This window comes from Panthera leo, chromosome B1 (genome assembly GCF_018350215.1).
Source record: "Panthera leo isolate Ple1 chromosome B1, P.leo_Ple1_pat1.1, whole genome shotgun sequence".
Classification (NCBI taxonomy): Eukaryota; Metazoa; Chordata; class Mammalia; order Carnivora; family Felidae; genus Panthera; species Panthera leo.
Window position 1 is genome coordinate 202,875,885 of NC_056682.1, and position 25,132 is coordinate 202,901,016.

A 25,132-nucleotide genomic window follows, 5' to 3' on the forward strand; every position below is an offset into this window, starting at 1 on the left:
AGGTCACACAGCCGGCCGTGGCAAAAACCACAGAGATTTGAGGACTGGCCAGGGGGATGTGGGGGACCCAGGGAGTGGCCGGCAGGACGGCCTAAGTGTGGTGGGAAAGAGGAGGTTGGTTGGTGGGGAGAATTGGCAGTTTGCTTTTGGACAAATCGGATGGTGCTGGAACTCTAACGTGGAGTCCGGGGCCAGAATGCCCCTGGAGCACGTAGGGCTCAAGCCCCGACTACAGAGAGCAGCCTTGGGAATGAGGGAGGAGCACTCAGCCAGCCTCCCCTGGGTCGCCAGAGACCGGCTCGCCAGCTGTGTGGCTCCACAAAGCCAGGAGGCCCCGGCAGCTGTCACGGGCACGGACCAGGCTGGCGTCACCTCCTTGATGCGCAGGCCTGGCCAGCTGTCGTCGTTCAGCCCCGGGATCTCGTGCGCCTGGGCCTCAGCCCGACGTCCTGCTCTTCAGTCCCACGAGGCTGGACCGGGCCGGCAACAAGCCCTAAAGCCCCAGCTTTGGATCACGCTATCACTCTGCCCACCCCCGCCCCCCGGGCCTCTCTCCAAACCCCCTGGACATGAAATTCTCGGAAAGGTCAGGGTCTGTGTATCTGGCCCAGCCCAGCCCTGCCTCTTCCTGCAGGGATTCTGGAAGAAGGGATGAAACCCAGCTAGGACCCCCAGCCTGCCAGGGGCAGAACCGAGGGCTGCTCCGAGCCTTCTGAGACGCTACTTCCAACTCGTGCCTCCTGCCCCTCCCCCGTGGCCCAGCTGGGAGAAATGAACATGACCCGAACCTATCCTTTGGAGAAAGTGCTAACGGCTTTCTTCTTGGTTGGAGGTGGACTCCTTGCGCCTGTTATCAGGCGGTGGGGCTGCCGCTATCTTTACTTGGGAGTTTAATACGGTGTAAAGAGGGGGTAGGAATGCCAAGTTGACAAGGGGTGGGCTGTGGACGCGCGTCAACTTGGAAGCCGAACCTCATTTCCAGAACTTCCCGTTACTTTCTGGTTCGGGTCGGCCAGTCAGACGAATCCTGGAGGGCATGTGGGTGGAGGTGGTGAGGCGCTGTGGGCGTCCGCCGACCTGGGTCAGGCTGGTGGCAGGAGAGGCCAGCGCGCTGCCGGCTGGACGCTGTGGCTCCCGCGGGTCCCCTTCCCCGGCCGCCCGTCCCGGGGCCCCGGGCTCGGCACAACGCGCAGAGCCGCCGAGACACTGGCGTGCGCGGTCACGGCGGGGACACCCGCGCCGGCACGAGCCGGTGAGCGGCGGGAAGGCGCCCCGGCGCTGGCGCGCGGAAGGCGGCGGCGGCCCCTCTCCACCCGCCCGCCCTCAGCCTGCCGGCCGGAAGAGGAAGCGGGCCGGCGCCCACGTCCGGGGCGAGAGGAGGCGTGGCCGGCGCGCGCCCGCCCCCGACAGTGTGCCCGCAGTCCATTCCGCATCCGTCCGTCAGTTCGTGTGTCCGACCGTCCGTCATCCCTGAGCGCGCGGCCGCGGCAGGTGCAAGGGGGGGCCTGCTCCCGCGTCCGTGCGCGCCCCACTGCCCCGCCCAGGATGCGAGCCAGGGCGGGGGTCGGGGTCCGGGATTCCGGGCGGGGCGGGGCGGGGCGGGTGATGGGGGAGGTCGGGGGCCGGGTTCCTGGGGGGTGGGGGCTGGGGGCCGGGACTCAGGGGCACGGGGACACCGCCGGGGCTGCCCTCCGCCCGGGCCTCGGTTTCCCCAGCCACTCTGCAAGACGACCTGGGGCGGCTGCATGGAGTAGGCCGGGGCCCCGATGCCCCCAACTCGGCCCCTTGGGATGGTTGGCATCGGTGGCTGCGGTTTCTTTGCGCAACCCAGCAGCCTGACTTTCCTGCTGCCTGGCATCGGGGAGAGGGCGCACTGAGGGGCCCTTAGCCAGGCGGGCAGGCACTCCCTTTAGGATGCTTCCTAGCTGTTAGTGGGTCGGGGGCATGGTGAGGGCTGGGGAACTCCGTTTCCCCCCGGTCCAGGATAGGTATCTGGCTCTGGGGTACCCAGAGGTGCCCTCATGCAGACCTGCCACACTCTCAGCCAGGCGGGATTGGAGCGGCCCCCACCATGGGCTGGGGAGCAGGAGGGAGCTGCACCCCGCGCCCACCCATCCGCCAACAGCCCTTGTCAGAGCCCCGTGTGATCACCGTGGTCTTCCTCGGCCTCCTGCTGGATCTCCTGGCCTTCACTCTGCTGTTGCCTCTGCTGCCAGGGCTGCTGGAGAGCCATGGCCGTGCCCACGTGAGCCCTCCCCCATGTCTGGAGGCCCCCCGACTCCCACGATGGCTGCCCACTGCCCCAAAGCCCATCAGGGACTCCCCCAACCCCTGTCACACTTCCTTGCTCCCCAGGATCCCCTCTATGGCTCCTGGCAACGAGGCGTGGACTGGTTTGCCACAGCCATCAGGATGCCAGCGGAGAAGAGGTACAACAGTGTTCTGTTTGGAGGTACGGCCCCAAGTCCCACGCTGGGGTCCTTGTCCCCACTTTCCTGCTGCTGGGCACTGTCTGCCCCCTTCCCGTGTGCAGTGTCCACTCCTGGTGGGGCCCACCCAGCATCACCAGACCCATGAGGGCAGACCGAGTCGTGTAACCCAAACGTCTGTCTCTTTCAGGTCTGATAGGCTCAGTCTTCTCCTTCCTGCAGTTCCTCTTGGCACCAGTCACGGGGGCGGTCTCAGACTGTCTCGGGAGGCGCCCGGTGATGCTGCTGTCCCTGGTACGGGTGCCCACCTCTCACCCACCCGGCAGCGGCCCTCGCTGCCCCCTGGGTGTGCTGCTTTGGGTGCTGGCTCCTGTGGCTAAGGCAGGCTTTCCCAGAGCCGCTCCCTGTCTGCGGGGGGACATCGGGAACACAGACGGACCTTGAGTGCTCCAGAACAGACAGGGCCGGGTCCCAGCGGTGTTACCTGGGTTTGTCAGCCCAACTCTGGGCCCCTCCTGGCCTCAAGTGACCACACCTGCCCCGGGGACAGGCAGGTCTGGCCACCTCGTATGCCGTGTGGGCGGCCTCAAAGAGCTTCGCCGCCTTCCTGGCCTCCAGGGTGATTGGGGGCATCAGCAAGGGAAACGTCAGCCTCTCCACAGCCATCGTAGCCGACCTGGGCTCACCGTCCGCCCGCAGCCGAGGCATGGTGCGTGCGCACTACGGGGCGAGGAGGCTGGGATTCCTTGCCTGGGGTCTCCCGTCCCGGCTCAGGCGGCCTTCTCCCCAGGCAGTCATTGGAGTGGCCTTCTCGCTGGCCTTCACGCTGGGCCCCATGCTTGGCGCCTTCCTGCCAGCGGAGATGGTGCCCTGGCTCGCTTTGCTCTTTGCTGCCTCCGACCTGTTGTTTATTTTCTGCTTCCTGCCGGAGACGCTGCCTGCGGAGAAGCGGGTAAGGTGGGTCCCAGAACCTGCTGCCGAGCCCCAGGGCAGGGGCTCAGTTCTGTGGGCACGTGGGGCTGGCCAAGAATGCTGGGCTGGCCTCTCCTCCTGCACAGGGGCTCTTGGGGCCACAGTGCCTCCGGGGACCCCTGCCTCTTGGGCCGGGCATCTGGACCAGAGGCCAGGCCAGGTTCAGGTCGTGGCCCTCCCCAGCTGCCTGGCCGGCCTCTCCAGTCCCACCCCCTCCCCAGGCATCCTCTATCGGCCCGGGGTTCCAGGCCGCGGCAGACCTGCTCAGCCCCGTGGCCCTCCTCCGTTTCTCGGCCGTGGCCCGTGGCCAGGACCCACCCGCCGGAGACGGTAAGAAGGCACCCCCATCACGAGTGCAGGACTGTCGCGTCTTCGGGCTGCTGGCCCCTACAGCCGCTCTCCGTGCTCCCCAGGGATCCGTCACCTTCGCCGCCTGGGTCTGGTGTACTTCCTCTACCTCTTCCTGTTCTCGGGTCTCGAGTTCACCCTGAGCTTCCTCGCTCATCAGCGCTTCCAGTTCAGCAGGTAGCGGCCCCAGCCTGTCTTCCCCGCTTCAGTGACGCCCACCCTGGCCTGTCCCTGGGGCAGGCGCTGGCTGAGGCCCAGGAGAAGCTGTGGGCTCCCAGGCTCCGGCGTGGCTGGCGGGAGCAGGGCAGTCAGACCAAGGCACTAACGGCTCCCCCGCTCCCAGCCTGCAGCAAGGAAAGATGTTTTTCTTCATCGGCCTCACCATGGCCACCGTGCAGGGCGCCTACGCCCGGAAGATCAGCCCTGGCAGCGAGATTGCAGCGGTGAAGCGGGTACGAGGCTCCCCCGGGCGAGTGGGGGGCAGGCCCTGTCGCGAGTCCCGCTGGAAGCGGCAGGGGTGGGTCCTGAGTGCTGCCATGCCCCCCGCTCCCCGCCACAGGCCATCTTGCTGCTGGTGCCTGCCTTCCTCCTCATTGGCTGGGGGCTCACGCTGCCCGCGCTGGGCCTGGGGCTGCTGCTCTACTCCTTCGGTGAGGGGGTCCTCCGGGGCCAGGGTGGGAACGGTAGGGAGCCGGTGGCCAGGGATCCCGGGTCACAGCCCTCCAGGCATCACCTGGAGGCTGCCTGCCACCTTCCTGGTGTCCCCTGGCAGCCGCTGCCGTCGTGGTGCCCTGCTTGTCCTCCGTGGTCGCTGACTATGGTAAGGAGCCTTTCTTTGCCCGAGGCCCCCCAGGTGGGAGGAGACCAGCAAGCACCTCACGGCTTCCTCCCCCCCTCCCCCAAAGGCTTGCCCAGGCAGAAGGGCACGATCATGGGCACACTTCGGAGCCTGGGCGCCCTGGCCAGGGCAGTGGGACCCATGGTGGCCGCCTCAGGTAAGGGCCCTGGGATAGCATTCCAGGCACGCTTGTGCCCCTGGGAGGCAAGGCCAGGGGGAGGCCACGCGGCCCTGCCATCCGCCTTCCCCTGCCGCCCCGTCGGTTCCTGCCGTGGTCCTGCCATCCCCGGGGTGGAGGCGCAGCGGGGAGGGAGGGCCCGCGTCACCTCTCGGGCTGTCTCTCCACAGTGTACTGGCTGGCCGGGGCCAGGGTCTGCTTCACGGTGTGCTCAGGCCTCTTCCTGCTCCCTTTCCTGCTCCTGCGCAACCTGAGGCCTCCAGCCCGCATGGCACCCAAGGCCGAGTAGTGGAGCTAGCCCCGCCCCAAGCTGGGGGAGGCGGGGGGGAAGGGAACGGGACCTCTCGCCTCCCCCTGGGGCCCAGCCCTGGCCCCTGCCAGACACTCCAGCAGCTCCGTGGTACGCGCCTGGGCAGTCCTGCCCGTCGTGCTGGGAGCAGGGACTCCCCAACACCTTTCAGGTTTTGTGTTCACTTTTCTCTCAGACACACGGTGTCAGCCAAGCCTCCAAATGACAAAATAAAGCAGCTATTTTATACCAAGTGCCTTTCGCCAGCACACGGCTGTGCCTCACTACCCCCCACCTGGGAGACCCCCGAGCACCAGAAGCTCTTACACCTGCACTGAGCAGAAAAGGCCAAGGCTCGTCCGGGGCCCGTGACCATTCTGCACAACAGGGAGGACGCAAAGGGTGACACAGGGCCCGCCACGATGGGAGCCCGCACTCGCTAGGGCCTACGTGAGCTGTGCCCTGCACCCCGGCCACCCAGGGAGGAGGGAGCCCTGTGCTGGGCTCGTCCCATCACCATCCCACCCCTGCGCATCTGTTCGGACTGTAGGGGCGTCAGGCTCTGGGGCGCAAGAGCAGGCTGGCGCCCCGGGCAAGACGATTCTGGGTTCTAGGGGCCTTCCTGGTACAGAGCAACAGTGTCCAATCAAGAAATAAACACTTGGGATCTCAAGACAGACTTCTGGAAGTCCTATCTTGAACAAAGGGGAAAAAAAATGCCAAACTGCTTCCGAAATTTAGACAAGGAAACTGCTTAAAGAATTTTATTTGTGAGTAAAACACGTTACAGTGGAGGACAGAGGACCCATCCTCCCAAGCCTGTATCCATATATGCGACTAGACTTCATGTTGTAATACAAAGAGTTAAAATAAACTACAAAAGTGAAATAAAAGTCATTGCATGTGAGGGACAAAAGGAAGGGGTAAAGAGTCCGGGGTCAACTGAAGTACAGGCTGAGGGCTCAGCGCCTGGACGCCACCATGGCAACAAAGTGACACACGGGAGAAAAGCAAGTCGCCAGCAAGCTCAAAGCAGTGGTCAGCGCCATGCAGCCAGCCTCAGGTCCTGCCTTGGTGTCAGGAGCGTGGGTCCTCCCGGGGAGGAGGCCTGCCGGTGCCTGGTCAGGCTGGCACCGGGGCAGCTCCTGGAATGGGTCACCCACTAGTCCCGCTAAGCAGCTTCATGTGGTTTCTCAGGGGTCTGAGTTAAGTGAAACTTCACGATGCCGAACAAGGAGAGCAAGTCACGGCTCATAAGTGGCTGGTACAAGCAGTGAGGGAGGGACCACTGCGTCTTGTACCTTGTGCCTTTTACCAAAACCAGGGGGTCTTCGAGGCAGAGTTAAAGGTAAGAGAAGACCCCTTCTCGGTCCAAAACGTCCCCTAGACGAGTGAGCAGAGAAGAAACTTACTAAAAAGTGGCCTGTTCACGGTAAAAAACGTAGGGTAAATTGCAAACCTGCTGAAAAAAAATTCTAGAAAGGACCCTTCCCCTGTCTTGACGTGTCTTCCCCATGACAGGAACCCAGAGACCCCAGTGAGTGAGAAATGGGGAGGCCCTGAACCTGTTTCTGGCCTCAGGTAATCAGACCACACATAGCTTGTGCTGGGCAGACACAGGTCCCCTTTGCTGTTGGGGTTTCCGGCTCAGCCCAAACCCGCCTCTCAAAGGCTGTTATTATGCCCTGGGCCGCTGGTGGGCACATGAGTGTTTTCACAGGACTGAGGCTTTGTGTCCACAGAGTGAGATCACTCACCCAGCAGGGAACGCCAGCAGGAAACTACAAGTCTGATTCGGTCACCTGAGACCTGGGGGCGAAGGGGAGCCTAGCACACAGCACGGGTCACCTCACAACAGAAGGAGAGAGCGGTCAAGGCCAGAGCCGGCAGGGCCTCCGACCGTCTGGCCAGGACCAGGACTTCTCACCGCCAGGGGAGAGGGTGTCACCAAGGGGCAGACGGATGGGAGGGACGTGGATTCGTCTCCCCCAGAACCTGAGGCTGCGGGCCGGGGAGGAGGGGGGGGGGACCGCTGCGCACACACGCAAGGCGAGCACCGGTGGACGTGGGGGTCTGGTCAGGCCGGGAGGGGAGCTCTAGCTACATGGAGGGCTGGGCTTTTTGCATTCACTACACGGGAAGACAGGACACGAGACGCGATCGGGGACGGTCTGGTGGCGTCAGCTGGTGCAGGACGGGGTCTTCAGGAGTCACTCCTCTTCTTGCTCTTCTTCAGAAAGGAGGGGGTGCGGAATTTCTTCTTCTTTTTGGAAGGGGACTTGCCCGGAGACCCGTCGCTGCCAGGGTCCTCGGCAGCTGGGGAGGCGGCCTCTTCAGCCGCCCGGGCGGAGGCTGGCTCAGGGCTGGCCACCAAGGGGGACCTAGTGGGGCTGGGGGGCTCACGGGCCTCACAGAGCCCCTCCTCCTCTTCCTCCTCCTCCTCCTCCTCCAATGTCGGGAAGCCGAGCGCTTCTGAAGGCTCATCAGGGGACAGGTCGGGGAGAGTCGGCTTGAAGGTGGCAGCGTCACTGTCCTCTCTGGAGGCGGGCTCCTGCGGCAGGTCTGGCGGGTGGGGTAGGAGAGACAGGGCTGGAGAATGGCTGCCAGACCTCGGCAGGGCGGCCCCGAGGGGGGAGGGGGCAGCGCCCCGCACGGAGCCCACCTGGACGCAGGGGCTTCTACCGACACCCGACTGACACTTTAAGTGAGGTGTGCTCTACTTCAGGGCCAGGGGGAGCTCAGAGAACAAGACGTAGGCACAATCTCAGGGCTGTTTTCAGCTCCTCCTCGCGGACAGGGCGCTCACGGACAGGGCCTCGGTCCCCGGTCAGAGAGAGCGAGGTGGGCAAGCCGGGAGCATTTCAGCAGGACAGTGCTCTGCGTTAGCACTTGAACAGAAGTTTATTCTAGAACCCTAAGGGCACATTATCAGTAGTCCTGAAATTAAGCCTCAATTTCAGCCCACAACACCTGGTCTCCCACAAGAAGAAAACCACAGAAAATCATGGTTGACTCCAGACCCCATATATCAGCATCAAACGAAATAAAGGCATTTTAGGCTGGAGAATCAAAGAAAAGAGATGAATTATGAGGTAAGAGCTAGGGGCAAAACATCAGGCCATCTTCACAAGTTGAACGTGGAAACGTAAATAGGTACAGCATAACTGGTCTGAGGGTGTGCTTCTAGCGAAGGTCCCCATCACCAGATGTCTATACAGACTCCTCTGACATTTCCAGAGGAGTGATCTGAGCACAGGAAGGTCTAAGGACTGTGTAAGCGGTGGGCAAAATGGACATCATAACGAAGGCGGGACCTAATCCCCGAACCAGTTTTGTAGATACTTAAAAACAGCCTATAGAGTTACAAGCAACTTGCTGCTTAGGCAACAGCAAACCGTCTAGTACGGAGAAATGGAGCTGAAGTCAGGAGGGGCCCCGAGCTGAGTGTCGGTGAGGTGCGGCCGGCACAGGAGGCTCCGGGCCCCAAACACTTAGCACTTTGGCTCTGGGAGGCTGGAGCTGCCCTGTCCCTGCCCTTAGCCACCTTCTGTCCCAGGATAATGAAATGTCCTTACTTGGCTAGGGCAGGAGGAGGTCGGGATTCACTCTGCAAAGCATGCAGAGGTTGCCTGTGGGTGCCTCCGGGGACTTTCATCGTGTGGCCAATGTCACATTAAAAAACCAGTGCCGGGGCGCCTGGGTGGCGCAGTTGGTTGAGCGTCCGACTTCAGCCAGGTCACGATCTCACGGTCTGTGAGTTCGAGCCCCGCGTCGGGCTCTGGGCTGATGGCTCAGAGCCTGGAGCCTGTTTCCGATTCTGTGTCTCCCTCTCTCTCTGCCCCTCCCCCGTTCATGCTCTGTCTCTCTCTGTCCCAAAAATAAATAAACGTTGAAAAAAAAAAAAAAAAAACCAGTGCCAAATGTAGCTCTTCTGCCCCATCTGAACTTAAGCAAAGATCCAAACACATGCGACCCCTAAGCTGTCTGAACCTAGTCTGGACGTACTTCCGATACAAACAGCGAAACCTCCCGCCCAGAGCAATCACAGGCTGACCCGGCCAACATGATCGCTGTGGAGCTTCCAAGGCCCAGGGCTCCCTGAGCAGGGCCCTCAGTCCAGGGGCCCCAGGGACAGGCTGCCACCACCCAGCTCTCTGGTGACCGAGTCCCTGCCAAGATGCCACTGCCTGGGATGGAGGAACTGGGTGTGAGAAAGGGGGAGGGGGGCCCTCTATTTTTATTTTGAATAAACAGAAAACAAAACCGAATAAGCAACGAAGAAGCAGGAGAATGAAGCAAAGCACAGGGGATGCTGGTTAAACAGCAGAGGGCCGGACGGGCGGTACTTACTATGGTAACAGGTACTCTTTAGCACATCCACCTCCTGCTTGTGACGCAGCCACAGGAAGAGAAAAGCACAGGGAGAGAATCTAGGCATTCAGTCACAGCCGCCGGGTTATAGAAGGATGGCTGAGCCATTCTTGTGGACAAGGAACGGGGGGAAGGTGAGCCACAGGCTCCCAACAGGCACGGGCAGCACGACACAGAAGACCGAGGGACAGACACGTGGGCCACACGCCACAGACACGCAGTGGGCAGTCCGAGAGGCCGGTGGAGGCCTGCACTCGCACGGACCAATTACTACGGCAGGTCCAACGAGGTACCACAGCTCAGACATGACGGAAGACGTTTCCAGAGGAGTGATCTGAACACAGGAAGGTCTAAGGACTGTGTAAGCAGTGGGCAAAACGGACATCATAACGAAGGTGGGATCCAACCCCCGAAACCTTTCCCGCCTGGTTCTGACATCTCACTAACAATCCGTTTCTCCTTGAGTTACCAAGGCCAGCGCCAGCAAGGAGGGCCGGTTCAGAACCATGTGGTGGGTGGCTTTCCATGCAAAAGCGCTTTTTCATCACTCAGTCCCTCTACTGCACACCCAGCTGCTCTCCCCCCACGGGACAAAAACGCGAGGCCCACCCCTCCCGGCCAACGCCGGACCCCAGAAGGCCACGCGCCCTCCCACAGCGGGCAGCCAGAGCTCACCTTCCTCAAGCTTGACAGGGGTGCTGGGGGGGGTGTGGGGGGCAGCAGGGTGTTCTGGAGGACTCTTCTCCTTCTCTTCTCTGCTCTCGTCCAGAATCTCTGCAGGCAGACACACAGAGAAGCACGTGGTAAAGAGCTTCAGACATCGTGAGCCTTCACCCCCCTGCCCAGCCCATCTGGCTGCATCCAGGAGACTGGGAGGGCTCACGACACACTGTCTTCACCTCTCCAGGGTAAAGAAAGCCCACTATGACTGTGCATCTGAATTTCAGAAAGATTCAACAACTTTGGAAACAAAATTAATTTCTACTCTTAGGCCAGAGAGAATCCGCCAGAGCTGACCCTGTGGCACACCGACTGGAGGCCCCCGGCCTGTCCTCATCTGTCCTCCAGGGAGGAGCCCCTCCCCACGTCCTCACCGTCCAGCCTCCCCACTGCTGAGCTGGCAGCCCAGGGTCCCAAGCACCCTCACCCTGCTCACCTCCTCAAGGGATGGAACATGAGAATTACGTGGGTTTTCATTTTCTATGTAGAACATTTTCTACCAATAATTTAAACCTGGCAGCTAATAAAGCGTATTTTTATTTTCTGAAATAAAATCACTGATAAGGACCAGAGGAAAAATTACAGGTACTAGGACCGAACGAGGATCTAGGAAATTTCAAGCCTACTTCTCATTTAGGGAAAAATACATACTAATATTATCTTAATTCCCTAAATCTCCTTATCTCACTTACACTTTTTATATTAATGCTTAGCATCACTAGGTCCCATATTTTGAACAAGCAGCTACAATCATTAGGGCCTTTGATCTCAAAGAGATGCCAACCCACCTTCCTGAAGCCCGATTTCTATAAACAAAGGCCTTCGCATCTCCTACAAGTTCCCTCAACCAGAAGAAGGTGCCAGAGCCCTGAGGCTTTCTTTCCTCCTGCCAGAAGTGCTGACCTAGGGGCGCCTGGGTGGCTCAGTCGGTTAAGCGGCCGACTTCGACTCAGGTCATGATCTCGCGGTCCCTGAGTTCGAGCCCCGCGTCGGGCTCTGTGCTGACAGCTCAGAGCCTGGAGCCTGTTTCGGATTCTGTGTCTCCCTCTCTCTGACCCTCCCCCATTCATGCTCTGTCTCTCTCTGTCTCAAAAATAAATAAACGTTAAAAAAAAAAAAAAAAAAGAAGTGCTGACCTATGGCACCCAACACCTGTCCCCCACCCCCATGCCAAGGGCCAGCAGCAGTGCCGGGCAGGGGTCTCCTGGCAGTACGCCCCCACTGGCACTCCCACTGCTGACAGCTCTGTGGTCACAGAGCACGGACACAGCTGTCCTGTCCACTCAACTGCTGGAACGTCCCTCGTCATGGAGCCTCGTGTATGGGGAAAACTCCTGTATGTCTCGTGGTTTGACTCAAAAAAACATCTTGAGGGGTGCCTGGGTGGCTCAGTTGATTGAGCGTCCAACTTAGGCTCCCTCAGGTCATGATCTTGCGGTTTGTGAGTTCAAGCCCCACGTCAGGCTCTGTGCTGACAGCTCAGAGCCTGGAGCCTGCTTCGGATTCTGTGTCTCCCTCTCTCTGTCCCTCCCCTGCTCATGCTCTGTCTCTCTCTCTGTCTCTCAATCATAAATAAATGTAAGGGGAGAAAACAACATCTTGTAATCCGGGCCCCCCAACACTGGAGGGGCCCAGGGTCAGACGCATGTGTGTGCTCTGGAATTGGGGCCGGCCCACGCACCATCCCCAGGGCTCTAATCTGAGGCAGGGACTTACGGTGACAGCACAGAGAGCTCTCGGCGGGGCTGTGCGTACATGCAAGGGAGACGATCAGAGACACAGAGCTCTGTGTGCTCCCAGCACACCAGCTCGGTGTGACGGGAAGACTGGGCTCACTCTGATTCGATATGCACTAAGTCTTAATTTCAACGCACACCTAACAAAGTGACACAGACGGAAAACGACAGTTTTTTGCATGACCCAAATTCCAATAGCAGCTATGTAATGTATTATTTAGTCTAAAACAAGACCAGAAAAACCTAAATCGGGGCAAATCAGAGACTCGGGAGCAGTACTCAGAGACTCAGGAGTAGTTCCCGGTCAATCCCCCACAGACCCAGGGCCATGGAACACTTGTGGGACTTCCATTCCTAAAGGCAGATTCCTAGGGGGTGAGCCAAGGAGGAAGTGTGGTCCCTACAAAGACCAGGATTAGAACTTAAGGCCCTGAGGACGGCAGCATGAACCTCCTGGGCGGGGAGGGCGGGGGGACATCTGTGCCCAGGGTCTGCTGGTCTCAACCAAGGCTGCCTGGGGAAAGTGATGCAGACCCACTGGAGCCTTCCTGGTAGAGGCAGGGGGAGGCTCACCTCTGGCATTCTCAAAATTCTTGGAGCTACTTTTCAAAACCTAAAGTTGAAAACAACCTGCTCCGTGAGGTTCTGGTTCTTAGAACCATTTATTTTCATTTGCTGCAAACAGTCCCATTGTATTTTACAAAAACATAAAATATGACCTCCTGCGTCAGCGAGTTACCAAGAGAAACAAAGGGCCACGCCAGCAAAGGGCCACACTCCCCACTGGGTCTGGGACCCAGAGCAGGCTGCACGCTGGGCCGTGGGCCTGCCAGCACACCTGTGTAGGAAGACCCTCCAGGTTCGTGCAGGAGGGAAGTTCAGCTCTCCAACATGGTCTCTTGCACAGGCACCGTGCACACTCACAAGTGTGTCTCATGGTCTAATTCCTTCGGGACTAGGAAACGTGCGCTCAGTGACGTTCTGAACTAACCAGACCCAAGGCTGCTCTTTCATGCGAGTCACTGACCCTATCGCCCACCGTTAACACCTGGCACAGAGGAGCGGGCACAGCGCTTTCTCTTGCTTCGGGGACAGCCCGTGCGGCCTGCGCCAGCATGCCCAGGACTCGCCCAGGACTCGCGCACACGCATGCTCACCTCCAGGGCCCTTCTGCTTCCGCTGCACCTCCCTACGGTACTCTTCCAGCTCCCGGTCGGTGAGCGTGCTGAAGGGGTTGGGACCCGCGGTGCTCACAATGACGTGGGGCTGGTACTCCTTCTCAATGATGGCCTTGGAAGCCGTCACCAGCTCCCCCTGCAGACAAAGAGGGACGCCCCGTCGGTGGGAGCCCTGCCAGAGGGGACTCTCCCCCATCCCGGGCAAGGCTGCAGGCGGGGCGGGGCGGGGCGGGCGGGTTTCCAAGAGTGCACGCGCACACACCCACACCCACACCCACGCACACGCACACGCACACGCACGCATCCCTGAGACGGGGCCTAGGAATCGCCCTGGGCCCTGAGGCAGAGGCCGGGCTGCGGCCTCCAGTGGTAGGAGACAGAGAAACACAATTTAAATGCCACAAAACAAATGTACCAGGAGGAAAAAAAACCACAGGAGAGTCCTTCAGGTTTCAGAAGCAAAAGCAATGAGGTGCAGACGGACAGCACAGAGCGGGCACCTCCAGGAGAATGCCGTCTCCACAGTGACAGGCAGGACAGAAGAGGGGACTTTTGAAGTCAACTGCCCCCCCTCACGACAGCAGAAAACGTCAAGGGTTCCGATGGTCAGGGAAGGTGTGCTCGGAGACTGACCTACTAAGTTCACAGGTAAGTTCTGTCCTTTTGACTATGTATTTAGCTTACAACCAGCTCCCGAAAACGGATCCCAAGAAATTGTTTTAAAGTCCCAAAATATCAGTATTTGTCTGAGCAATTTGGAGAACTAGGAACATGTAGAAAAGAGAAGAAAACAGAAAGAAAGCAGCTCACAGGTCACACCCAGTCTGCAGGGAAGAGACAGACCCAGGGCAGGGCAGGGCAGGGGGTAGGGGGAAGGCAAGCCTCGGAGGGAGGGAGCCAGGAGGGCAGCCCTGGGCGTGTGACGTACAGCCCACCCTCGCCTGCCCCAGCACAGCTCCGCACTCCACTGCTCAGCCTGGCTGGCCCCCAAATGCCCTGGGTTCACCCACTGAGAAAGTCAGCCAGAGCTCACACACGTGCGCGTTACTTATCAGGAGCTTCCAAAAACCACCTAGGAAAGGAGAAGCCAAAATTCTGATGCCAGGCTGGTTTGCCAACACTCTCCTCAGTGAGAGGCAAACACCAGACACAGGCCGTGCCGACCAATGTGCACGAGGGACAGAGCCAGACTGGGGCCACCTGGGCCACCTGCTACCCTGGCAAAGCCTGGGAAACCCGGACGGAGGGGTGACTGTCCAGCAGGCTGGGTGCAGAGCATCCAGAGCACCCCAGGATTGCTCTGGGACGCAGACCCAGGGAAGAGAAGGGAAGGGCCTGCTGCAATTGGCCACCTCTGCTTAGAGAGCCTGAAGAGTCAAGACAAGCTGGATGGTCAAGGGGAGCCCACTTTCTGACCAAGGCGGACCCAAAGTCAACCGGCTTTTCGCTCAGAAGCTGCCCTGTCTCCAGACAGGGAACCGAATCCCTCTTCTCGGTAGAGCCTGTTCCTGTGCATCGGCTTCAGTTGTGCCATCCTTGGGAGGAGCTGCTGGGCTGACAGCAGGAAGTGCTGGGTGGGGGGGTCCTGCAAGCTGGGGCACTTGACCTGCTGCACGCGCACCCTGCTAGCACTGGCAACAAAGCGACCAGGCGATGCGAGGTTTGAGAGAAACGTTTAAATCCATTTAACTCAACAGTTCAGAACAAGGAATGAGTAAAATATCGAGAATCAACGGCCACAGAGGCACCTGTGGCAAGCGAGGCCCTTCCCGCACGGAGACCCCGGACCCTCAAGGCACCGTGGTTCCCACCTCTGCCGGCAGGGAGCCTCCTTCCTCCAAATTCCTCAGCCAAGCGCCAAGCGGCTGCCGAGCCCCCAAGACCTGGGCTCTGACCGGAATGGAGGACAGAGGAACTGCGTTATCTGGGGGGACGGAAACAAGGCTCGGGATGCAGAGGGAAAACGGGTCCCCTGCGGGGCAGCAGCCTGGGCTGAGAAGCCAGGATGTGAAGTGGCTGCTCTTCACGCAGAGGCTCTCGCTGCTGCCCTCACTTCCAGCCACAGAACGCAGCTCTAGGCAAAACCGATGCCGCCGAGTAACTGCTTCTGCGCTTGGCTGAGGAGCCCGGTGTGGACTACGAACGTGGCTAGTGACCCGCCCTCTCCAAGCATCAGGCTTTTCAGCCATAAAACCCACTCAGATTTGACCTTACATTCTTAGTGCCGGGCCACGCGCTTCTGGGCGCTCAACACCAAGTTCGCCAGGTAAGACTGCAAGGTGGGCCCAGGCACCTCCCATTTCCCCCACACAGCGCCAAGTGAGAGGGACTCTGCCCAAGGACACACAGGTGCACAGAGCACAAATCCGGCAGCACGGTCCCGGCCTGCCCCGGCAAGCTGTCGGCATGAACTTGTTCACGCTAACGTCTAACAGCTCAGTTCACTTGCAATGACCTCCAGAAGGCGGCCAGTTACCACAGCTTCCGTGTTGGCGCGTGCAACGTGGAGTTAAGAGAGCCTTCGGCTGGGCTCAGTATTCCTTCTGGAACCAGAGCATCAGGGTGCGGCTGACAAGCTGCCGCTCCTCCTTCAGGCAGAGGACGACAGGGCCTGAGTGAACGGCCCTCACCAGGGAGGGAGGGGTGGAAGCAAAGGGAAGGGCTTCCCCAGAGCCCCTACTTCCTAAGCCCCAGACACATGTTCCTCAGATTCTCAAATGGAAAGCAGGTATCTACAGATTTGCCTCATTGGGAAGAGGACGTTACTAGGACACGTAACCAAGTTCTTTTTCCACTTTGTCAAAGAAAAACTCGACTTGCCACCTTGAGAGCAGGGCCACCTTGTAGAGGGAGCAATGCAGTCTGCGTTTTGAGATTCGCACAAAAGATGTGGGAACAGCTTCAGTCAAGGTCACGGATGGAGTCGTATCCTCCACGTAAAAATGAGAAAAAGACCAAGGGTGCAAATGTGAGCAGCAGGAGGGTGTTGGAGAAAATGCAAGCTGGAACAAGAATCCAGGCGCGGGAGCACCCTCGAGGCTGGGCTGGGTGCGGTTTCCCCTGCTGACCCCACCTGGATGCGGCGCTCCCAGAGTGCGCTGCCCAGACTAGGGGGTGGGGCACCAGAATGGCCAGGAATCCCATTCCCAGCGACTCTGACTTCCTGGCAGGCGGGGGTGGGGGGCCACATCTATGCGTGATGAAGCACTCACAGGTGATGGTGACACACACCCGAGTCTGACATGCCGGAGCGAACACAAAAATCGGGGCTGGGTGAGGAACTGGCCAAAAAAGCCCACTTGAAACACAGCCAACCAGCCCACCTTCCGGAGAGCCCGAACAAGGTCAAGCAGAAACCACTACGTGTGACCCAGTGCCAGAGAGACTGTAGAGCAAGGACAGCGTCAATCAGCTCTGCCCAAGGACTACAGGGTGGCAGCCCCAGTGGAGACCCCGCACGGTAAGCACCCCGGGCTCACGGACTCAGCACACCTTCACGCACCGGAGAAAAGAAAATTATGAGCTAGCAAGACCACAACGGCTTAAAGCCCAAAGTACTGAGACATGCAGAAAAAGGCCATCTTTCTCCCCTGCTCTGAGAAGTCCCTCCAAGAACGGCAGCTCAAAGTACATTCAAAGGATAAGGAGAAACGGACCTACTGAATTAATCCCTAAGTATGCAAAACCTCGTCATTGGTGAGGGTTGCACGCAGGATACAGAACCCCTGGTACGAATCTCTGGCAACTGGGACATCACTACAAAGATATGGCATCTCACTGGAGGCGTAGGAATTGAAGAGACACACCCTAAAAATCTCCTTTGAACACAGGGTGAACATCACTACGACTCAACACCGTGCAGACAGCCGCTTTCTGCTGTCAGCACCGAGCTGTGCACACCAGCACACCTGCAGGGCCCTCACGGGGCTCCTTCCAACGGGGCAGGTTATATCACACAGACTTCCCACCTGCCAACCACATCAACGTGTGCGTGTACACAGCTTACTACTCCTGGCTTCAAATTTCCATGTCTTTTTTCCCTGTGAAACACTTTTTGAAGAATTATCCAGGATTTTTTTTTTTTTAGGAGAAAAACTAACTATATCTCATCAACAATAGAAACTGTCCAGTTTTACTTTCCGTTCCTCTGAAATGCTGTCTTTCAATTCTACAACCTCCAATGGCCACATTCACTACGCGTGCGGTCACAGCAGAGCAAGCAAAGGTAGAAGGTTGCACAGGGAGCCACCGCTGCCCACAGGCGGCCCGTATGAGCCTTCTGCCATCGACATCTCACAAAAGGCAAACAAAACCCAAAAGCATGCGCTAACCAAAGTCACGTGCAGACCCTCAGAAATGCGCCACGCATCGTGAAGAGGGGCCCTTTCTCCCCAACCTCGTGGATGCCTCGTGGATGCCGAGGATTATAAAAATAACCTCGTACCAGACACTCTAATTAAAGAACAGAACAGGCAGAACGGAACCTCGGTCCATCGCAGAGGCAGGGGTAACTGAGACGGTGCCCGGCAAGAGCAGACAGGTGGGGACGGGGCAGGTGGAAGGGCAGCGCGTGCCGAGAGGCGGTCAAGGACAGGGCGGTGAGTACCTTTCTACAAGACAGAGATCTAGCAGGACTAAAGGTCTGCTCTGTAAGCTCGAGCCCTTCGATTGTTTCCGTACAGTCAGAGAGGGGTGCGTCCTGCAACAGTAAACTGAGTCATCAGAGCCCGCCAGGCCCGGCTTCGAAACAGCAACTGAGAGCACAGGATGGAGCTGGCTGAGAGCATGCAGCAGAGACAGCCGTCCACGGCCGTGCAGCAGTGATGGCGGTGCACGTGCAGACACAGACCACGAGACCAGGACCACGGCTGCCCCAACTCAGAGCACAAACACCTACCCTGCAGGGTCGCGTTTAAAGCAGCAGGTGGCAACTTAATTTTCAGAGATAACTACTTACACGATTATCTTCAATGTGCCACGAAGTACAGTGCTCTTACAGAAAGGCATGTAAATGCAGACATTCACAGGTGCCCTCTGTAACCACTTTTCCCCAAGCAGCACTTTATTGCAGAGAGCAATACACACGAGAACAGAAAAGTCCGTTAAACCCACCCTCTTCTAGCATCTTCCACCGTACGCTGCCAAACCGGGGCAAATCCAGGTCCCACGGCAGGTGGCGTGAGTGCCACCCTCACACAGGCATGCATTGCATGGAGCAGGGCTGGGGAGGACACGGCCCGTGGGCATGCTTGTGCTACGTCTGCAACTTTAGGAAAAGTGGGGGGCTGTTTCTCATCATGAGGATCTTCCACAGGGGTAGCTCTTGCCTAGAACACTTACCTCATAGCACCGCTCTCTGCCAACTCAAGAATAATTTTGGAGTGGCCGGTCATTAGAGCCACCACCCACTACTATCAGACACTCTGGGCTCTCACCTGGACAAGGCTCCTGTCCATCACTACACCACACAAAACCTGGGACTGGGGGCCAGCCGTCTTAATGTCCTGCAAGTTCTGCTCTCGGATCTGAGGACACAAGAAGGAGAAACACACATCAACAGGACGGAGAAGACTCGCCACGACTTGAGTCACCCTGCATGTGCACTGGGGCCCCAGAGCCACGCGCAAGCCACACCCCTGCCCTGCCCTGCCCCTCAGGGCCCCACATGGCCACAGTGCCTGTCTGGTGGTGCTAGTCCGGCCTGTTTAGAGGTTCACAAGTCCAAGGGGATGGACTCTCTGCACCTCCTGGATGGCTCTGGCAAGCACCGATCTCTAACCGTACTCACTCCTCCAGGAGAAACATTCCCTACGAGCCCCTCTCACGGTGGCGCTGTGAACACTGGTGGATCTCATGTTCCACCTGACACATCGAACATTCAAAGCTCAGCGAATGAACGCTGAAACGCGGGGGCAAAGGCTGCTCTTGCCAGAAACAGGCTGTCGCTTCCGATTCTGCCCACTATGTGAGCAAGCATCTGTTCAGGAACCGGGGCCCCAGGCTGTCTGCTGCTCACACACCACGCTTGTTAGCACAGGCGCACAAGCGGTGGAAGGAGAGGGCCTCGACTGCAGCGGTGGGAGCCCTCCGCGAGGGGCGAGCACGTGCCACCTCCCGTCCCACCCGCCACCACCTCCGCCTGCACACAAGTTCTTGCCACGGGCTGACGTCAGCCAGTACGTACCTTGTTCCTCATCTCCTGGACCTCTTTGGGGTTAGTGTTCAATGGAACAAACAGGTTAGGGACAGCGGAGGTGGAGGTTCTATGTCCATCCTCTTTAGTCCACTGTAAACATCAAGAACAGTTGAAAAGTCAGAATTGGGACAACGGTTACGTGATGCCACAGCATCCAATCTGTCCCACGTGTCTCACACCTGGTCATGCATGAACATCACAGAGAATGAACCAATGACCACACCTCCTGTCACTGCAGCAGTGGGATCGGGGCAGGGCGTGTGCAAACAGAAACCAGTAACGGTGGAAGCCAGAGTCGTGACTGACCGGCACACGCCATCCAGAAGGCCCGGCAGAGGCTGACGACAGAGCTACGCTCTGTAACTCCCGCGGACTAGCCATGGGGGGACCCCTCAGAGCACATTGGTTCACCGCCCTGAGAGTCATCAATGCCAAAGCCGCTGGAAGCATGAGATGGCAGGGTCATGAAAAGCGATGTGATGTTGCCACCCAGGTAAAGGGAAAGACCGGACTGGGAGGCAAGAGTGGGCATCACCAAAGTTTTGCATGAAAATAAAGTACAGCATTAGAACGTGCTGTTGGCATAGCTTTTCAACCCAAGAAAATTGCTGCATGAACGGATATACAGTAGCTGCCTGGTGGGAGGGTTTGGTGATGTCGAATATTTTATATAACTTAATACTTCAGAGTGTTACAAAAATATCCCAGACAAACTTGAAGCGCTTCATGAGTTTTTATCAGAAGGCTGTTTTAGATATCAGTGCATAGCATCAGCACACCGCGCCTTTCACATTTTGTCTTTATTTTTGGATCTCCAATCACACACGAGATTTTCAATCAAATTCTAATTCTGAGGCATGGGTGGGCACTGAACATTAAAACAAGGCCAGCAATGTTACGCCTTTGAGAGTATTTTCAGGAGGCAGTAAGATGGCCATAAACCGTAAGACTTTAAAGAAAGCAACAGACTGGCAAATGCTTATTAGCTGCTGCGGAGGGAAGTGTGGGATGGGCATGAGCTGTGAGGTACTCACTGACAGTTATCTTCTCAGATAAAAATAACTCCAGCTTTTTATTAAAAATAAGTTTTAGTCAAAACATTAAAGCAATAACCTTGGAAGCGTGAACACGTTTGAAACTTGAGAACAGTTACTGTAAGTTAACATACCAACCTGGGAACACTGCATGGCATGCCCAATACTCCGGAGCAGTAGGAAACAAATTTAAGTGCTGAACAAGGTCTCCCCTTCAATGTGCACACTGACTAAAACACGCAAAGTGATTTCATATTGTTTCAAGACAATAGCAAATAAAGCTCAAAGCTGAGGCTACACATGTGCTTAGAAAAACTTCATCACGGCAACTCAGCACTATGTACGTATATCCTCAGCAGAAAGGTGGTTTTTAGGCCCACGCCCTTTAACAAGTAAAATAAATAAAAACAAAACAGCTGAAACTGGGGAGAAGAAAAGAGGGAGAGGAAGAGGAGGCGGGAGGAGAGAGGAGAGACGGGCTCCACGTGACGAGTCTGCTCAGGAGCACAGAGGCTCGCGCACCAGAACCACCTGGGGAAGACAGAACTGCCTTCTTTGGAATAAATCTATAAAGTAAGAACACTGTTATTACGGGAACAGGAGGCCCCGCATGCTTGCTCGGGGCACACCGTGTCAGGCCATCCGACCTCACGGGTCACCTGCGTGCCTGCCCCGGCCGCTCCAGGGGCCCCCTCTGTGTGGCACAGGAGCCGCCGAACTGTCAGAGGCTGGGTTACCGGACAGTGAAGACCGGTCTTCACAGGACGTGAGCACCAAGACAGCCAAGTGTCTTTGAGGGCCGTGTCTGTGATTACGGAAACAAAGCGCGCCTCGCAGGGTCTGTCGCTGGTGCCTGCAGATGGCCTGCGCCGCACTTGGGTCATGCCACACCCAGCAGGAGCCACAGGACTCACCACTACGGCCGTCTACTCACATGCAACAGTCCATGCAGAAGGTAGCTGGCTTAGAGCATTCGGAGGCTTTGGGACAGCAAGCAGGGAACGAGACCAACAAGAAAGGACGAGGTCAGCTGGGAAAATGCCCGTGAGACACCAGGGAAAACTGCTTAAGAAAACACTGAAGCCTTTAAAGAACAGACTGCAGTCTGGCGATGACAACACTCAAATAACAGGTTATGACTGAACTACCTTTCCGTGCATGAAGCATTAGGATTCCTTGAACATAATTTGAATTAAATGTCAGCTCCAACTTTTAGATTAATATGTATAAGTTACTTAGTATTTTCGCTACGCACAGAGTTAGGTGATGTGGGGGTTACTGAAGAAGTGCTGCGTATCTTAAGCAGTTTCAAGCAGACAGTATTACTTGAATTATAGCTAATGCATACGGCAGGTCCGGTTTGGGCTAAAGAAGGTTAAGGAGGAAGGTTTGCTCGAAATCCAGGTCAGAAAGGCTAGATTCCCAAAGCCTCCGAAGCCCCAGCTACCCAACTTGCTCTACATCATCTAACTATGAACAGTAAGGTAGGCACAGACCAAGCAGTTGGTAATACAGCTTGGCACGCAGACACCGGACGAGAGAGACTGCAGCAAGGGTTTCACGTGATCGTGTGTAATGTTCGTCCACACCTTAGTCTTCGACTTGGGACTGCTTCCGTTCTGCCCTTCCTCAGAAGCATCGTCACCCCGGCCAGAGTTCAGCCATCTTGTCTTCTCTCGCTGCTGCTTCTGAAAACTGTGTCTGAGAGGGGAGCCAGTGCCCGGATCCCCGTCACTAGCAAAGGAGTACCCTGTGACACTCGCAGGAACCTCCACATCGCTGTACTTTTTAGATTTCTCTCTCAGAGCAGGGTATCGGTAAGGGTAGCCAGTTCTGTAACCCTAGGGTCCAAAGAGAATGAAAGACCGTCAATATGCCAGATCTCACAACAGTTTCACTTTGGGGAATTGCGTGGAAATACCTACAAAAGCTGGACAGGCACGCACGCGACAACTCCGCACTCCCAGATACGTGCCGACAGAGACGCACAAACATTCACCAAAATCCTGACCGCAGATTAGACAAAGCCAGCAACACCAGAATGGGCAAACTGCAGCATCCACGCAACGGACTAGGGGGCCGGATTCAGAGCAAATGCTCCATCCCCAGGTGCAACATTAGGATGAACCTCACAAATGTGCTGCTGAGTCAAAGAAACCACATGCGAGAGAACACTATTCCATTCATCACTTATTAAAAGTACAAAAAGAAGCACCTGAAAGGGTACAGGGGATTCTGAGGTGCTGTTTTGTCATCACTGCTGCTGTTGTTTTCAATAGGCTCCACGCCCAACGGGGGGCTTGAACTCATAACCCTGAGATCAAGAGTCATGTGCTCTACCGACTGAGCCAGCCAGGCCCCCCACCGTGCTACTGTTTTTTGATCTGGATACTGGTTCTACAGTGTGTTCAGTTTCTAAAAAATTTTTTAACGTTTACTTATTTTGAGAACGAGAACGAGTGCATGTGTGTAAACGGGGGAGGGGCAGAAGGAGAGAGAATCCCAAGCAGGCTCCGCACGGTCGGCGCAGAGCCCAATATGGGGCTCGAACTCAGGAACCATGAGATCTGACCTGAGACAAAATCAAGAGTCAGACACTTAACTAACTGAGGCACTGAGGTGCTCCCAGTTTTTAAAAATTACTAAACTGAATACTAATAAACTGAATACTTAAATGGGCTTACTTGCTGCTGTCTACAGTAAAGATCGTATTAAACAACGTACTTAATTTTTTTTCTTTTTTTTTCTTTTTTCTTACCTTTTAAGATAAAGTTTAGATAAGATACCGTAATAATCTTTGGGGAAGGCCAAACAAGTACACCTCGTGAAACCTGGTTCTTTCTTTGAATGTAACAATCTTCGAGATCAACCTTCAATTCTGCCTCATGACCACTTACTAGGCTTTAAGGCCTGGGCCCCAGTAGTTCACACCTCTGTAATCACTGCAATAGCACTTAGCCCACGTGCTGGACCGACCTGTCTGCCAATCCCCACAGACGATCTCTCCAAGGCAAGGAGGATGTGTTCCCCATCCCTCCAACCCAGTGCATAGCAGCTGGTGGGTGTGGCAGACAGACTCTCTGGTGCGCACCCCCCCACCATGGTCCCCACCTGCTGTGATGCCCTCCCTCCTGGAGCGTGGGCAGGACCTGACTTGCTTCTAACCCATGGAATTTGGCAAAGGTGATGCGGGATGTACTACATAGGAGGCTGGCACCCATCTTGAGTCTTTTATCCATTGCTAGCTCTAAAGAAGCGAGCCGCCATGACTCCTACAGCGGGAAGAAAAATGAATTCTGTCCACAGAATTCTATCTGGAGCTCAGAAGTGGGTTCTGCCCCACTGAGCCTTCTGATGGGAACCAGTCCCGGCCACCACCTTGTGAGACCCTAGGCCAAGGACCTGGCTCAGTTTGCTCCTGACTCGCCGTTTCACGTCTGGACCGAGTCACTCACAGCACCTTCACCATAAAGGACAGGAGAATAAGGGCTGTCACATTAGAGGGGCCCCGGCCTGTGTCCTGCTTGCTGAGGTGCTTTAGAATCATTCACATTTCTCCCAATTCAGGAATTCTCTCCCTTCTGGATGCTTCTCTTCTTTGGGAGACCACTGGCATACCAACATCCCTTTACTACATTAAAAAAAGGGTGGTGGCAATTCTGAAACGCAGTCCTCAGTGGTCGTTTTCCCACCACCATCCTCAAGAAGATCGGTAAATGTCTACGCTGCAGTTTTTCCATTGATGAGCATGCTTTGTTGAGGAACAATAAAAGATAATGGCTCCACTGTAAAAAGGCTATCTTCAGAAAAATACAGTTCTTGTTAACTCAAGTTTCCTCTCGCTGAGGGAGCCAAGACTCCTGAGTAGTCTCCATGACTGAAGGATAAACCACCAGAACTTTGCCAAATTTTATCCTCAGAGGGTATGGTTTTATTCTTTAATCTTCCCCTTTAAATGCTGTCAAGCCAAAACTAGAGGCAATACTAGGACCTCACACCTACTGTGTGGCTTATCGATACACATATGGATTCCTTCCTTCTTTGAAGAGCTAGAACTAGATCTTCACGTGTGGGAAGCAATCAGCATCTCTTCTGTGTACGTTAAAATAGTTCTTACAGTATGAGAATCTTCAACTATTGTCTACCCTACTCAATTACTGGCAAACATATATGGTTAGTCAGAATGCTAAGTTAAGGGGCACCTGGATGGCTCAGTCAGTTAAGCATTCGACTCTTGGTTTCGGCTCAGGTCACAATCTCATGGTTTTGTGGGTTTGAGCCCCACACTGGGCTCTGTGCTAACAGCACGGAGCCTGATTGGTATTTCTCTCTCTCTTTCTCTCTCTCTCTCTCGTTCTCTGCCCCTTCCCTGCTCATGCTCTCTCTCAAAAATAAATAAATAAACATTAAAAAAAAAGAATACTAAGTTAAAACATGGACCGTAATGATAATTATTATTTCTTACAAATTACACAGCCTTCTAATATCAAAATGACAATAACAACCTGTGCACATCAGGGACACTGAATACCAACAGCCCTGCAATGAGCACTTCACTTATTCATCTTTTGTCCTTTCTCTCCCTCCTCTATCACATTAAGAGTTATTGCCTGATTTTGATTTCTCTCTCTCCACCTTCTAGAATGCACTGAGGACACAAGACGTGGTGGGCTGGTATTCTTGATTCTTGGTCCTCTCTTCTGATTGTTACCTGACTTCCAAGTAAAGAGCAGTGAAACCAGAGCAACGGCCAGGAGGAAAGAAGAGAGGTTGTAAGACAGGGTGCCCCAGCGCTCCTTGCCTCGTGGGGCCCCTTGGGGGTATCTGCCTCCCAGTACTGACA

At 56.4% G+C, this 25,132-nt stretch overlaps 2 protein-coding genes across 8 annotated transcripts in view; one reads left to right on the plus strand and one right to left on the minus strand.

Moving 5' to 3' along the window:
- The first annotated feature begins 1,409 nt into the window (after positions 1-1,409).
- On the plus strand, positions 1,410-5,308 carry MFSD10 (major facilitator superfamily domain containing 10). Of its 4 annotated transcripts, none has more exons than XM_042937042.1 (13): positions 1,410-1,491; positions 2,045-2,245; positions 2,356-2,452; positions 2,620-2,723; positions 2,980-3,138; positions 3,220-3,381; positions 3,623-3,731; positions 3,815-3,926; positions 4,093-4,201; positions 4,309-4,399; positions 4,522-4,569; positions 4,655-4,744; positions 4,936-5,308. In XM_042937042.1, exons 2-13 carry the CDS (start codon positions 2,072-2,074, stop codon positions 5,052-5,054), a joined length of 1,374 nt encoding a protein of 457 aa, XP_042792976.1. In that variant the 5' UTR covers positions 1,410-1,491; positions 2,045-2,071; the 3' UTR covers positions 5,055-5,308. The 4 variants fall into 4 exon arrangements, with proteins under 4 accessions (XP_042792976.1, XP_042792978.1, XP_042792979.1 ...); XM_042937044.1 differs by having other exon boundaries at positions 3,048-3,138; positions 3,220-3,386; XM_042937045.1 differs by having other exon boundaries at positions 3,048-3,138; positions 3,224-3,381.
- Positions 5,309-5,790: 482 nt separating this feature from the next.
- Positions 5,791-25,132, minus strand: part of ADD1 (adducin 1) — an 87,456-nt gene continuing 68,114 nt past the window's right edge. For 2 of the 4 annotated variants that reach the window (XM_042937038.1, XM_042937039.1), the window contains exons 10-15: positions 21,786-22,130; positions 19,244-19,345; positions 18,495-18,584; positions 13,039-13,195; positions 10,101-10,199; positions 5,791-7,616 (exon numbers count right to left, since the gene is read on the minus strand). In XM_042937038.1, the coding sequence (XP_042792972.1) occupies positions 7,258-7,616; positions 10,101-10,199; positions 13,039-13,195; positions 18,495-18,584; positions 19,244-19,345; positions 21,786-22,130 (1,152 nt within the window). In that variant the 3' untranslated portion in view covers positions 5,791-7,257. Of the gene's footprint in view, positions 7,617-10,100; positions 10,200-13,038; positions 13,196-17,665; positions 17,759-18,494; positions 18,585-19,243; positions 19,346-21,785; positions 22,131-25,132 lie in introns of all 4 variants that reach the window. The other 2 variants (XM_042937041.1, XM_042937040.1) reach the window with 2 other exon arrangements.

What these genes read in the sequence shown, in the direction of transcription:
- MFSD10 (XM_042937042.1), top strand. Translation starts at nt 2,072, where the DNA reads ATGGGCTGGGGAGCAGGAGGGAGCTGCACCCCGCGCCCACCCATCCGC. An exon ending in CAACAGTGTTCTGTTTGGAG is followed by an intron (nt 2,453 to 2,619) that starts GTACGGCCCCAA and finishes TGTCTCTTTCAG; the next exon opens with GTCTGATAGGCTCAGTCTTC. An exon ending in CCGCCCGCAGCCGAGGCATG is followed by an intron (nt 3,139 to 3,219) that starts GTGCGTGCGCAC and finishes CCTTCTCCCCAG; the next exon opens with GCAGTCATTGGAGTGGCCTT.